Source organism: Miscanthus floridulus, chromosome 17, assembly GCF_019320115.1.
Source record: "Miscanthus floridulus cultivar M001 chromosome 17, ASM1932011v1, whole genome shotgun sequence".
Classification (NCBI taxonomy): domain Eukaryota; kingdom Viridiplantae; phylum Streptophyta; class Magnoliopsida; order Poales; family Poaceae; genus Miscanthus; species Miscanthus floridulus.
In genome coordinates, this window is record NC_089596.1 from 7211214 (window position 1) to 7225130 (window position 13917).

Sequence of the window (13917 nt, forward strand, 5' to 3'; positions counted from 1 at the left end):
TGCCCTCGCTCGTGCGGCCATGTCCTCACGTTGTCGTGCCCTGTCAGGTCATGGCCGGGTCTTCTCTGATGGCGCCGTGTCGCGTGATGTAGCAAGGGCGATGCGCCACCCTCTTCCCTTCATAATCACCAACTCAAAGCTTCCCAGCTCAATTTTTCATGTCAGTGAGAAATAAAGGAAGTTAGCTAGACGCCCCACTTTTGTCAGGTCCAGCAGTGGTCTGGCCGCGTCCAATTTCGGATTTTGCTCGCCGCCGTTCATGTGCGCCGCCATGACCAGAGGGTTGGGAGTAAGGCCCATAGGAGTGGTAACAATTCAATTGCTCGTAACCCTGAAGTCGCCTTGACTCCCACCATCCGGTGCTTACGCTATTTTGGCTAGGGAACTCGTCGACGATGTGGTGATGCATGGATGTCTATCCTAGAGCACCGCCGCCCTAGCGGCTCGCACGTGGCCAGACCGTCGTAGCGCTCCCCTGCTTCATCCGTCAATAGAGCGTACACCATGGTGATCTACTGATGCTTTTCCACCATCTCTACCTTTCTGTGAGGGCATAGGCTCACTAAAACTAGCACGCCACCACCGCGGATAGCCGCTCACCGCTGTAGCCCACGACAATGCGTCTTCGAGTCCCTAACTGCCACCCATCTTAACGCGTTCAGCCATAGATGGCGACCGACCCGCTAAATGGGTCGACGTAGGCCCTTGGTGGCCGACGTGGATGCCCAGTGCCGCCGCTTGCCGCACCACCGTGCACGGGGTGGCCGGGGGTGCGTGCGGGTAAATTTGGAAAAATCTAGGGGGTTAAGTGAATTCATCAGATAAAGAAAGAAATAGTATTATGACCTAGTCGTGGTTCAGGAAAAGTCCAAGGGCTCATTTGCTAAAGTGCCAGTGCGGGCTCCCCACCATGGGCCATCTCGCGCGTGGGCCACGCTCCATGCTGGGCCGCCGGGTCTGCTGGGCTGAATGGTGGCCACCGGCCCTTTTCCTTTTCTAAGCGTTTTCTAATTTAATTTCTAAGGTAAACTTGTAAATTCAATATAAAATTGTGTAGTTAACCGAAAATTATGAAACGTTAGGTTCCTAAAATCATGATATATCTACTAGTATATTTTGTTCACATAGTTTTATAATATTTTCAGAAGTGATCTAATGAATTTGAGATGCTTAATATTGTTAAGATATAGACTTGAAGGAATTTTTGTGATAAATTGGTGATAGTGTTGGCTCTGAAACTTTCACAGTAAATTTCTAACATTATTAGGTGCTCACTGTAATTTTTGTAGCTCCATAATAATTAGTTTGCTAAGGTAGCTAAATGAGCCCTAGTTCAAAAATATATGTTTAATCAATAAAATGCCGAAACACCTTGGGATTTTAGAACTAAAATATTTTTTCAGAGACAAGGCCTTACTTGACGATGTGGATACGTAGACTAGTATGTTAGTCATTAAAGCTAGCTCGTTAGCTTGCGGAGCGAAATCATATTTTAGAGTTGCAGTTGTCGTTGATTATTTACGTCTCTGTGCTGCATCCACGAATATCATAATAGGGACAACAATGGATCATGGAGTCGACTAAAATAGCAAAAAATATGGTGCCTCGATGATCATGTCACCATGATGGAATACTAACTTTTGGTTATATCTTACCCAGACAAGCCCTGGTGCATAACCCCTATTATTCTACACTTTAATTTATGCTTATGCATTAAGTTTTAAGAAGTTGAATGAAAACCACTATATATATATATATATATATATATATATATATATATATATATATATATATATATATATATATATATATATATATATATATATATATATATATATCCTATGAGTCCTACTAGTATGTCAGGATTGTATAGATTGCTATGCTATAGGATCTGGTAGAAGTCGAGTGATTACCTGTCACTCGCGAGAGATAGGAAAGATATTATTGTTTTTATTATATTACTATCACATGGAATATATATGGATGATAATTGGAGACCAGGCGGAATGGTATTTTGGATCTGGACTTGGTTAGGCATTTGAGCAAGGTTCGGATTGCACTTGTTCTGCCTGTGTCAATTGAGGCCCGTCCATTGCTGTGGTGGTAGTCAAGTCACATACTTATTATCCTGAGCACATACTTGCTTATGAGAGCGGGAAGACTTGTTACGCTCTTGTCATAGGTTCTGGCTCTTTTTGGACCGACTGATTGGAGGCGGAGAAATATGGGTGTCTAAGCACCACATTGAGACCGGGTCTCAAGTGTGAGGGCTTGGAGTCCAAGTTTGGATGGGGACCTGGACCCCTCGACAGGAGTGAAATGGATTGGTCTTGTTTGTGCCTGGGGTATAAGCGAGGCGTGTGTTTCGGGGTACCCGGCTGTGATATATTGATTCGTGAATCGCCATTTCTGTGAGACGGTACGACTTGACTATGGTCTAGCACCGTAGTAAGAACTAGAATATGAAAGATGGTAAAATGGTTTTGATTACTCACCACCTGCTTGAAAGTAGCATAGGTGCTTACATAGAATGGTCAGTTAATGAACTAATGATGATTGATAATAAAATTGATTATAAGGACGCACGTTTAATAATGCTTCCTGCAGATGGAATAGCTCACAAGCCAGATAGCCTTGCATATCCTTGGAGTCTTTTATTTTCCTCCTGTCGGGTAAGTCTTGCTGAGTACAATCGAGTACTTAGGGTTTTATTCCCTCTGTTGCATGTGATCGGAGGATACTTAGAGCTGACTCTTATGTGTGGAAACCTCCTGGTGGGCTCAGAGATGATTTATTTCACGCTACGACTGTAGTGTTTATTTATAACCCTCACTAAAGGTTTTTATAAGAAAAGATGTAAAATCTGCTAGCATCTCTTGTATAAAAATGTCCACTATGTTAATGCTCCACTATGTCATCAAATTAATCTTTGCTTTCTCTGTAACTCTGATAGCATTGTTATATTTCGCTGTTATAATCGATTGAGGTAATATTCTATTACTGTAACAAAGTGATGTAAGAAATGACTTAAGAATATTGTATGCTTTATTCTCTCATTTATGATCCTGAAGAAAAAATATGGATTTTCGAGTTCTCCCTTAGGGTGTGCTCGACGGAACTGCGTAGTTTAGTGTCCTCTCTTGAGTACTTAGTGTCTAATGGAAGACAAGTACTTCTAGAAGGCATTAGATGAGGTGGTTCTACCACGTACTATCTAACGCATATTTATTCCTGATGAATAAGTTATTTTTCCGGGGGCAAAATAAGTTAATTAACACTAGCTAGGTAAGCTAGCTAGCTAGCTTTTCATGTAACGATGAATTAATTAATTAAGTTAATCATATTGGTTCCTACCACAATCTTCGTTATGACAGTTCGACAGTTCAACGAATACTAATACTTAGTCGAACCTTAAGATCTAAGGTACTTGTAACCACTAGATTAATAGGTCCTTTCACATGGTATACTCGCTTGTATGTCCATTCAACTAGAGGAAATATCGATTTCTCTCCATCATCGACCCGTTGCCATCTGAAAGAAAAGAAGATGCCAATTAATTTGTTTCATATCATATGGAAATAAAAAAACAAGAAAAATAAAGGTGAACGGTCGAGAATTCGAGAAGAGGAGATCAGTGGGGAACAAATATTTAACGGAAGTGATGTGATGAGGTCACCATGCATCCGTGTCCGGCCTGCTGTCCGTGTTAGTACCGCACACACTAGCGCTACAACCAACAAAGAGGGCCGGCAGGCGTCCATGCACTCGCGCGCACTAAACAAGGCTGTGTGGTGAAAAGACCACTAACTGGTGGCTGCTAGTGGAGGATGTAATTTTTTTTAACGATGATAATGCTAGGTTAATCGGGATTGGGAAAAAAGGTAGGCATGCATGTGCGTGTAGCATTTTCGTTGTCCAGGGTATGGTCCCACGTACAGGGCGATGTGGATCACCCACTAATCTCCATCGATCACTCTCAAACATACACTTGCTATATAGTATAAAATCTAGTGTTAGTTTGCGATGGGGTTTGGAATCTGAGTATGACACGATTGGAGGGATATGGAAAGGTGGTAGCACTGCACACGCAAGGAAAAAGTTTGGATAGGGACCTGCACCAACAATGGCGCTAGATAGGCTAGGCTGCTGCTCTTCTTCCTCCTCCTGCTGCCTGCTGGCCCTCTCTTCTTTGATCTCTCTCCAAGCATCTCTTCTCTAGCTCTTTGTAATCACAAATGCTGGGAGCTAGGATCCCATTATTAGATTCCCATGCAGCAAGCAATCAACCACTGCCGCCATGCATGCATGCATGGATGCATCATGCGTGCACTCTCTTGGAATTATTCCATGGTATAAATTTCAATTTCCCTGGTGCAGATTCTGTACTACTCTCTACGATTCTGCTGTTTATTTTCTTTGCAAGTCTGCATATATATTGACACGCGTCACACGTACGCCTGGAACATTTTTTTGCCTTTTAGCTTCGTGTTTAGGAGCGGTCAAACTGAAATTCCATGATGAGAACTCTTTCAGTCAAGGCAACAAGCTTTAGTGAAGTTTTGGTGGATCAATTAATAGTAATTTCTTTTTCTTGTTTGCATGACATAAATATTTTCAATTTGGTTTTGTATGTTTCTTCAGTGTTATGAACTTATGATAAGTAGCAAATATATAGAGCAAAAATGGAGTGAGAATCTATCTATACATACTCTGTACTCGCTTTGGTGAAATCACAACTGATTATTGTTCTGATTGATGGATCTGAGCTTATTCTTTTGTCATCGCACCTAATAATACTAATAATCACGAAGAGTGCAACATATAACTGCAAATGCACATGGTAAAACTCACCGACATATTTCAATTCATTTCATCCATCTTTTAAGCCACAACAAGTAGTAACTAATAAGTAGAGGTTACACAATATACAAGTATCGTCGATCAGGAGATCGATCGATCGATAGATTCAGACAAATGCAAACTATATATATTCAGTCGATCACACTAGTTTGAAGTAGCCACCATTATTACACAGTGCTCTCATCTCACCACCATGATCTACTAAATTCATAAGCTCTTAAAGATATATAGATGATCTAATCTATCATCCCTACCGTCTTCAATTCGTTCCTTGCTCGCTTGGTTGAGCTAGCAAATTCACTGAGCACGTAGTACCAAATGATGAATCGTGCATGTAGCGCTAGCGCCTGGATCGGATCAGGAGGAGTCGTGCATCTTCTTGTAGTACTCTTGGTCGTCGATCCTCCAGAGCGAAAAATCTGAGCCGCAGTACTCCCACGGCGGCGACGCCGGCGGCGGCTCAGCGGCAGCGCTGTAGTAATAGTGACCAGCTCCGCTCCAGCAGGCGTCGATGACGTAGCTCATCGCCGCAGCGTCGGCTGCCGCGATCTCGTTCCACAGCTGGTCCATGGTGGAACAACCGTCGTAGTACTCCTGCGGCTGCGGCTGCTGTTGCTCATGCTTGGTCGCCAGCGCCGCGGTGGGCGTGGACGCCTCCTCGAGCTCCGCGTCATCGTCGCAGTCGCCGTCGCCGTCGCCGCAGCGGCCTTCCCGCAGCGACGACGACGAGCCCGAAGAGGACGACGCCGTGGTGGCCGCGCCGCTGGTGGGGGACGATCCGGGGCGGCACTCGGATGTCGTCACCGAGGACGACGAAGACGCCGGCTCCACTGTGGCTGTCGCGGCCGCACCCGCACCGGCAGCCGCCCTCCTCTCCTCGGGCGCCTTCTTCCTGGTTCGCGTCCGCCAGAAGTTCTTGATCTCGTTGTCGGTGCGTCCGGGCAAGCTCCTGGCGATGCGCGACCACCTGCTTCCCCACTGCGCGTGGAGCTCCACGATGCGGCGCTCCTCGTCGGCAGTGATGCGGCCGCGCCGGAGGCCCGGGTGGAGGTAGTTCACCCACCGGAGGCGGCAGCTCTTGCCGGTGCGCCGCAAACCTGCACGTACCACCACCACGCCCATCCACAAGAGGAGCCGCATGCAGTTGCAGAGATGGAGAAGAAGAAGACGAAGCAAATGGTTAACGACACTGCTCGATGGAGATCTCACTGGGTCGACCGATCCTCCTCATGCATGCATGCAGAATTGCAGATGGCAGGCATGGATGGAGGGATCGATCGACGCACCCGCCACCGCGCAAACCTGACACCTTTGCTAAGAAATCCCATCGGCGTTCGCCGAACAGGCGCACGAACCGTACCAGCTGCTCGTCCTCCTCATCCGTCCACGGGCCCTTCCTCGTCGCCGCCGCCGCAGTGCTCATGATGACCTGCTCGCCATCGCCGTCCTTCTTGTGGTTCCTGCGGCTACACAACAAGGACGACGACATGGTCGATCGGTTGCTAGCTAGCTTGCTACCTCCGTAGTACGTCCAGCGACAGAAACAAAGACCAAGCTTGGATGCTCGATCGATCGAGAGGAGGAAGGAGGAAGAAGAAGAAACAGCAGGCAGCTTGTTATAGCTTGCTTGATTCCCTGGGCTCAGCTGGCCTCCCCTTTATATGAGGTCCACTTGGGTAGTTGGGCTAGAGGGCGAGAGAGCTAGTAGAGCATAGATGGCTAAGAGATTGAGATTGAGCAGAGGGCAGGTGAGCGCGGAATGGTGCGGGGTGACGCTCGTCAGTGCCGCCCGCATGATAGAGGCCATATATATCCCATCTAATAGTAATAATTACCGTATATACTTATCTAGCACTCTAACGTAATTATTCTCAGTCCATCCAGTATTCCAGTCATAAATAAGTGTCGATTTTGGATGGTGATATAGTCACAAGACACTACTACACCTTAATTAGGGCATTCAGAGTGTTGGAGGGTGGAAAGATATATATATACCCTATAGCTGGCTACAAAATAACTTATTTTGTAGCCACTTTGAGTTACGATAATTTCTATGTTAATTTACGAGATTATAGTAACTCCTTACTAATTGGTTTATTATAACGTTATGGTAAATATCCCCATGTGTTATAGTAACCCAACTATCGTTAATATGTATTGATATTATCGTAAATTAGTATATAAAATTATCGTAAATGGGGATGGCTACAGAATAACTTATTTTATAGCTGGCTACTGAATATACCGAATGCCCATGTTCGGAAGCCCCGCGACTGCTCTGTTTCTCGTTGGGGCTGGCGACGACGCAAAGGATGGGTGGGACATGGCAGTAGTGCGCAGAGGACAGAAGAATGCGTGTTTCGGGACGGAGCGTCCGGGCGTGAATCTCGGTAGCAAAATGGAGCTCGCCAGCGATGAGGATCTCTGTAGCATGCAGAAGGCGGCGTCGCTGGGCGATGATGTGCAGATGGCAGGATGGGATGCCGTGACGGCGTAGAGAACAGGAGGGGGAGGACGGCAACGGTGCACAAAGGGTGGGGTGGGTGCGCGGCGGTGACACAGAGGATGAGTGGGGGCGGCGGTGGCGACAGTGCGCGGAGGATGTTGGCTTCCGCACGGATGCCCTTGGGGCCCACTGCTGCAACATCGGCGATGTACTAATGAAACATGCCCGGGTTACTATTGAAACATGTGCAATATCGTTGCTGCAACGTCAGAGATGTACTACTAAAACATGCCCAAATTACTATTAAAACATGTATAATATCGTTGTTGCAACATCAGTAAACACAACATCTGCAACATTCGCTTGAAGCACCTGCAACATGCTCTCGAAACACTTGAAACAATTGAAACATAGACTTGCAAAATAGGCTTTCGGAGCAACATCTCTTGGTAACACAACACCTGCAACATGTGCCTGAAGCACCTGAAACATGCGCTTGAAACACCTAAAACTTTCGAAACATAAGCTTGCAACATATGCTTTTCAAAGGAACATCTCCTTCGGCTTGGGCGAACGGAGGCTCATCGGCACGCAGAGCTCGACGGCGGTGTGTGGAGCTCGTTGGTGGGAGGTGGCACAAATGTTGGTGGCGCGGATCTCGGCGGCGTGGAGCTCGGTGGCGCGCAAAAGGCGACGCTGCACAAGCCGCACGGAGCTAGGCGATGGCGCGTAGAGGGTAGGGTGGGCCGAGCGCGACGACACAGAGGACTGGTGGGGGTGGAGGTGGCGGCGCGCAGAGGGCGGGGTGGGGGCGTGGCGACGACGCAGAGAATAGGTGGGGCCGATGGCAGCGGCGCTCAGACGACACACGCATTTTGGAACGGAGCGTCCGTCCGAACATACGGTCGGGCCGCATCATTATCGTATATATAAAGAACGTTTTTTATTCAAATGGTTCTCCAAATGATGATGTAGAGAGTGGGTTTAAGAAACACTCTTAGACGTCTCTAGGAGTACGTCTTTATCACTTTGATGCCCTTAGTCAAGTCATACTCCCTCAGTTGAAATTGTACAAGACTAGTTTCATTTGGTCCGGACAACGCAAGCTCTGATTTGTTCTACGAATGTATAACTTTTGCAACGAAAAATTGATGCCATTACATTTTTCTTAAAAGTTAACTACTCATTATCATAATTTTGTATCGCATGGATGAAATATTCCTAGACTAATTGTCGATCCAAGAAGTCTTATAATAATAAAACAAAAATTCTCCTTGTAAAAACAGCGGAGGGAGTACTATTTGCAACTATTTTCCAAGATAAATCTAGTGATACTTTTTTTTACGAAGTTTAGTATTAGACTAGACAAGTTGAAGAGATATTAATGGTCCAAGTTTAAAGTGTACATAGTTTTTACTGTATTGATGAGTATCAAAACTATGAACATCAGCTGGTGAGGTTGAGGACACCTGTTTCCATCAGAGGACAAGAAACTCCTACACGGAACAATAAGGAATAATTCAAGATATGACACTCTATTCAGTGTCGATTCAGGATATATTCGTGACTTTGTGTCTGTACAATGCTAAGTTACCATTGCTTTGAGAGTCATATCCTTAATTGATTATCATGAATAATATAAAGACACTGATAAGTACTTATAATTATGCAAGTAACAAGAGCTAATCCCTGCATGTCAATATCTGATAGGAAATGAAACGAAAGGATCAGACGGTAGACAATCTTAGTCGCTTAACTACTGAGGAGTACCCTCATCATCATCAGATCCATCCATCCTTGATAGCCCTTGGCTTATCATTAAACAACATCGATGTGATTCTTTCAGAGCTTCTAGACGATTACTGAATGATGATGTCCAGCTTATCACTAAGCATATTCACTGACGTGTGATGGCAACAGCTGAAACAAGCTATGGTTATTAATCAGCATGTTTCAATTGGTAAGCATATCCTTGCATCTTTTTGGATTAAAAGAATGAGGGGATCTGTTCTCTAGCTAATTATTGAGTGATCAGCCCAAAAATAGAGCTGCAAATCATGCATATGCTGGCGTCATCATTAGGATGCCAAGATATATGATGACTTTCTGCCTTCCTTTCAACACCCCTTTACATGTTTTTTCCTCTCCATTTGATGGTTACAGAAGTACTCAATTCAATTTCGTCTCCAAACCATTCACGGTGATCAATTGCCTTTTCAAGGGATACTAGTCACAATCGGCCATGTTCGGCTTACCCCATATTCGGTTTGTTCGACTTCTTTTTTTCAGCCGAAACAATGTTTTTATCTCACAATAATTCAGCCAGAACAATGTTTTTCAGCCAAGTTTCAGACCAGCGAACGGGGCCGAAGCATTCTGAAACACAACAAAAGGGCCTTGGGTGTTACAAACTTACAATGATGCATTGGAGAGTTCTCTGGCATGGTCAAGAACATACACACAGCTTTTCTCATTCAAGAACAGGATGCAGGAAAAAAGTGTCCTGATATCAAAGGCCGCAACAGCGACCTTGAATAAATTGCAGAAGGATCAAGTATCATTGAACCTAGGCTACTCGGGTATGTTCATTGGAGGTTCCAGGCTCTCCACAAGAGTTCGCAGGTCTAAATCTTTACCCTCAAATTTCTTGATAAAAGGATGATTCTGCAACAACAGAAATAGCAACTCAAGACAAGTTACCAAAAGGAATTGTGCAACAATAATGGCAAATAGTTTATTTAGGAAACTATTCAATCAAAGAAAAGCATGCTGACCAAGAGTTCTGAAGCAGACATCCTTCCTGCTGGATCCTTTTGTATGCTGCAAAATAATATAGCAAAATATAAGACTACAGTGCAGCATACACTGTTGACATGAATCACTAATGATATTTTCTTAACATCTATGCAAAATTTAACACCACGGGGCAGAACTGGAATATAGCCAGTATTACAAGAACAAAAGTTTTGTAGGGTAGATTCTCACAACCAAAGTCATGCTTTGTTAATCTAGAAACCAAGTGAATAGTGGAATGGCTGGTCTCAATCATTTTTTTTTTTACCTCAGACATAATGGCCAGAACCGTGACTAGAGGCTCATGTTGGGTTTCAACTCTAGCCTACCCCAACTTGCTTGGGACTAAAAGGCTTTGTTGTTGTTGTTGTCGTCGTCAGACATAATGGCCAGGCACAGTAAAGACTTGCAACTAAGTGAAGTGTGAATGACCCAAAATTCAAATTTTAGCCATTTCGTGTAGCAACTATCAAGGGCTGACGGGGTAATCAACCTACCTTTGTTAAAAATTAAGATAGAATTTCAGCGTGCCTATGTAATATAGCATGGCATAAAAATTAAGCCAGAATAACAGAACAACTGAGCAATTATGTGTCAATTGAAGTGTAAGAAACATATTGTGTTCGTAGCATTGAATCCTATGTTTTCCTCGCTTAATCCACAAACTACAGCTCCAGACTGAAGCAACTTAAGCAATTACGTGTCAATTGCAGTGCGTTCCCAATAGTTACATTGCAAGATCAATTTAAATATATGAAAGAGGTTTTGATTCAGATTAACTGGGCAAGATAGCAGACAGAAAGGTATTGACTGGGATGTTTTTCATACCAAGAGGAGATAAATGAACAGAATTCTGGAGAGAACTGATCCGCAGGTGCAGAAGGTGGTGGTTGATCAACAATAGCTTCCAGTAGTTCATAGAAGCTTAGCCAGCCTTCTCCTTCTGAAGGAATATAGGGGAACCGACCAATGGCACACTCAAGTATTACTAAGCCCAAACTCCATATGTCACTCTTGTAGTCATAAGAGCTTCCGCTAATCCTCTCAGGCTGAAGAAGGAATTAAAATAAAAACTGTCACCACACCTTTAAGCATCCCAGTTACTAATGAAAGAAAAAGAGCAATCACATGAAACAAATAACTAATTCAACATACCGCCATATAGTTGTAGGTTCCAACAAATGTATCCCGCTGACCCATTGAACTTGCTAGCACCGCACTTACCCCGAAATCAGTAATCTTTACTTCACCCTTACGGTTGACTAACAAGTTAGATGGCTTCATGTCCCTGTGAATCACATGCCTTTCGTGATGAAGATATAGCAAACCCTCCAAGACCTGAATTAGCCAGAATACTACTTGATATTAGCTGTGTGAGAATGTGTTTCAGGATTCATTATATGTTAATGACAAGACTTCCAGCTTATATTCTAAATATACAAAAAGTACAAAAGAAGACAAAGGCCAATTTTATCCATACCTGCTTGCAAAGTACTGCAAGGTATGGCTCAAGAATAGTCTTCACTTGCTTAATGATGTCCGTAAGAGATCCACGATCCATGTACTCAAGAACAAGATATATGACACCATTGTGGTAAAAAGATTGGTGGCACATAACTATATGTGGACACTGTGTTGCTTGATTTATTTTGAGCTCTTGTACTATTTGCTTGCGCACTGCTTCCTGAATATTCATTTGAATACCCTGCAGAAAGAATTGTGATACTGGTTAATAAACTGATTAGTCTCATGGGTGAAATGACACAGAACCGCTATCACCAGGGACAGTTCTCAATTTTTTGTTGACCTGAATACATTACCTGATGACTTATCGACCTATCGTCCATTAAATCAGTACTCATCAACTACTAGAAGTTTTTCACGGATTTCATATGTAAACATAAGTAATAAGTTAGTACTAGATGTCGCTTTGACATTCACTTAGCATCCCCCATCTTATTTTACTAGAACGCATCTTTGTGTACTAAAGTTAAGGCTGCCATGCCAGCATACTGTTACAAAGTTGACGAAACAACTCAAATTATTAGGTTCCAAGTGTTTACAAGACAGAACAAGCAGTAAAACTTTTTGAATAAGTTCAAACATATAAATCCCATGTCCCATCTAAAAAGGTAAAACTGATTTTCATGGCAATAAAAAAAAATAAAGTACAGATACATGGTAGGCAAAATACAGAGTTTCCATTGCAATAGTGAGAGTGGTGTGCACCAGAAGAAATCATTGCACTGGAAATTACCTTCAAAGCATATAATGTCCCCACCCACTTGTGCCGCACTAGCTGGACAACACCACCACTTCCTTTGCCAATGACTTGAATCATCTCAAGATCATCCATTGATAACTGCACATCTTCCACCTTCAGGTTTGTTGATTGCTGAGAAAAGGTAAAATACAAATTCAGAAACAACTTGATCATTAACAAAATACTAGCAAACACTAATGGAAACTGTTGACCAACATAGTCCTATAGGAATGGAAGTTAAATATGACAATCATTTGGGGAAAATGAAAACATATGCTGTTCCCACTGACTGGAAAAACTTCTTACAGTGGCACCTAATAACCAGGAACAAGTAAATTCCATGCATGTAAAATCCACATTTGTTCTTCAAGGTTTACCAGAAATGGAAAATCAATATTTTGAAAGATAAAGGTCCCTTGTGTGAATTGCATGGGTACAATGCATTCCATAAAAAGGGTAATTCAAAAAAGTAATTACAAGGTTTATCAGTGAACTGATACACGTGCTTCTATACAAAAATCATCAATGCGAAAATAAGGTACATTCCACAAGAGTCCAGTCGGACTAATCAACAAACAGCAAAAGGAGTAGTTGCCGATCCAGGACTCACATTTTCATCTCCATTTTCCTCTGAGATTAGCCGCAACCCTCTTTGATTAAGCCGTAGTTCACCATCCTTGAAAGTACCACTCGCCGTCCTAAAATGGGACCAGCGATAGAAGACATCAATTCAGACAGCTGTTCAATAACTCCCAAATACTAAATTTGAACTCACAATAAAATCAAGGGGAACACAAAAATTATGCAGGATCCGAACTAGATTGTACTAGTACTTGCAAATCAAACCATAACGCGGTCACTCAAATCAAAAGAGGAGAAAATTAAAGAGGGAATAAAAAGATGCTATTTTTAGGCTAAGGAAACAAGGAGACGACTAACAGGAACTTGTCGACGGGGGTCTCCTGCGCCGGCACGGCCAGCTTCAGCTCCGTTCCCGGCTTCTTGCCCCTCATGGCCTCGCCGCCCCTCAGCCGGAGAGTTAGGGTTTCTCGGTGGGAGATGGGACTAGCCGCTCCGCGGGGATCAAAGAGAGGAAAGCTGGTTCCTGTAGCTTCCGGAAGTACCGGCAGCTGGGGCGGCACCAAGGAGGAGATGCGGCGGCAGCTGGGGCAGAGGGATCGGGTGGAAGCAGCGGCGGCGGCGGCGGCGGTGACGGGGCTCGGGGCTCGGGACTCGGGAGGAGTGTGGTTTGGTTTGGTTTGGTTGGATCCAACGGTCACTGTTACGGACTAGTGTACACTCGAATGTGTTATTATTATTCTTTAACTCCAAAAAGTCTCGCTTATAACATAAGCTCAAAGAAATAATGTACAGTATCACTCAATCAAAGGTTACTATTGTCTATGATTCATTTTATTTTGTGGTTTTTTTGGCACTTATGCTTACTTTAGTTCAACAAATAGTCATAGTGATGAGAGCAGTGCGTCCATGCAAATGTATTTGAAGAAAATTTCTTATCTACCACAGAAAATTATATCCTTTTTCTTATACGATA

At 43.7% G+C, this 13917-nt stretch overlaps 1 protein-coding gene and 1 pseudogene across 1 annotated transcript; both read right to left on the reverse strand.

Moving 5' to 3' along the window:
* Positions 1-4838: 4838 nt before the first annotated feature.
* Positions 4839-6606, reverse strand: LOC136516239 (transcription factor MYB59-like; annotated as a pseudogene).
* Positions 6607-9652: 3046 nt separating this feature from the next.
* Positions 9653-13644, reverse strand: LOC136517166 (mitogen-activated protein kinase kinase 1). The gene is made up of 8 exons (XM_066510690.1): positions 13302-13644; positions 12973-13060; positions 12357-12494; positions 11580-11804; positions 11255-11437; positions 10928-11148; positions 10081-10126; positions 9653-9970 (listed from the first exon to the last, which is right to left on the reverse strand). The coding sequence occupies exons 1-8, from the start codon at positions 13373-13375 to the stop codon at positions 9878-9880; spliced, it is 1068 nt and encodes a 355-aa protein (XP_066366787.1). The 5' UTR covers positions 13376-13644; the 3' UTR covers positions 9653-9877.
* Between the last annotated feature and the right edge of the window lie 273 nt (positions 13645-13917).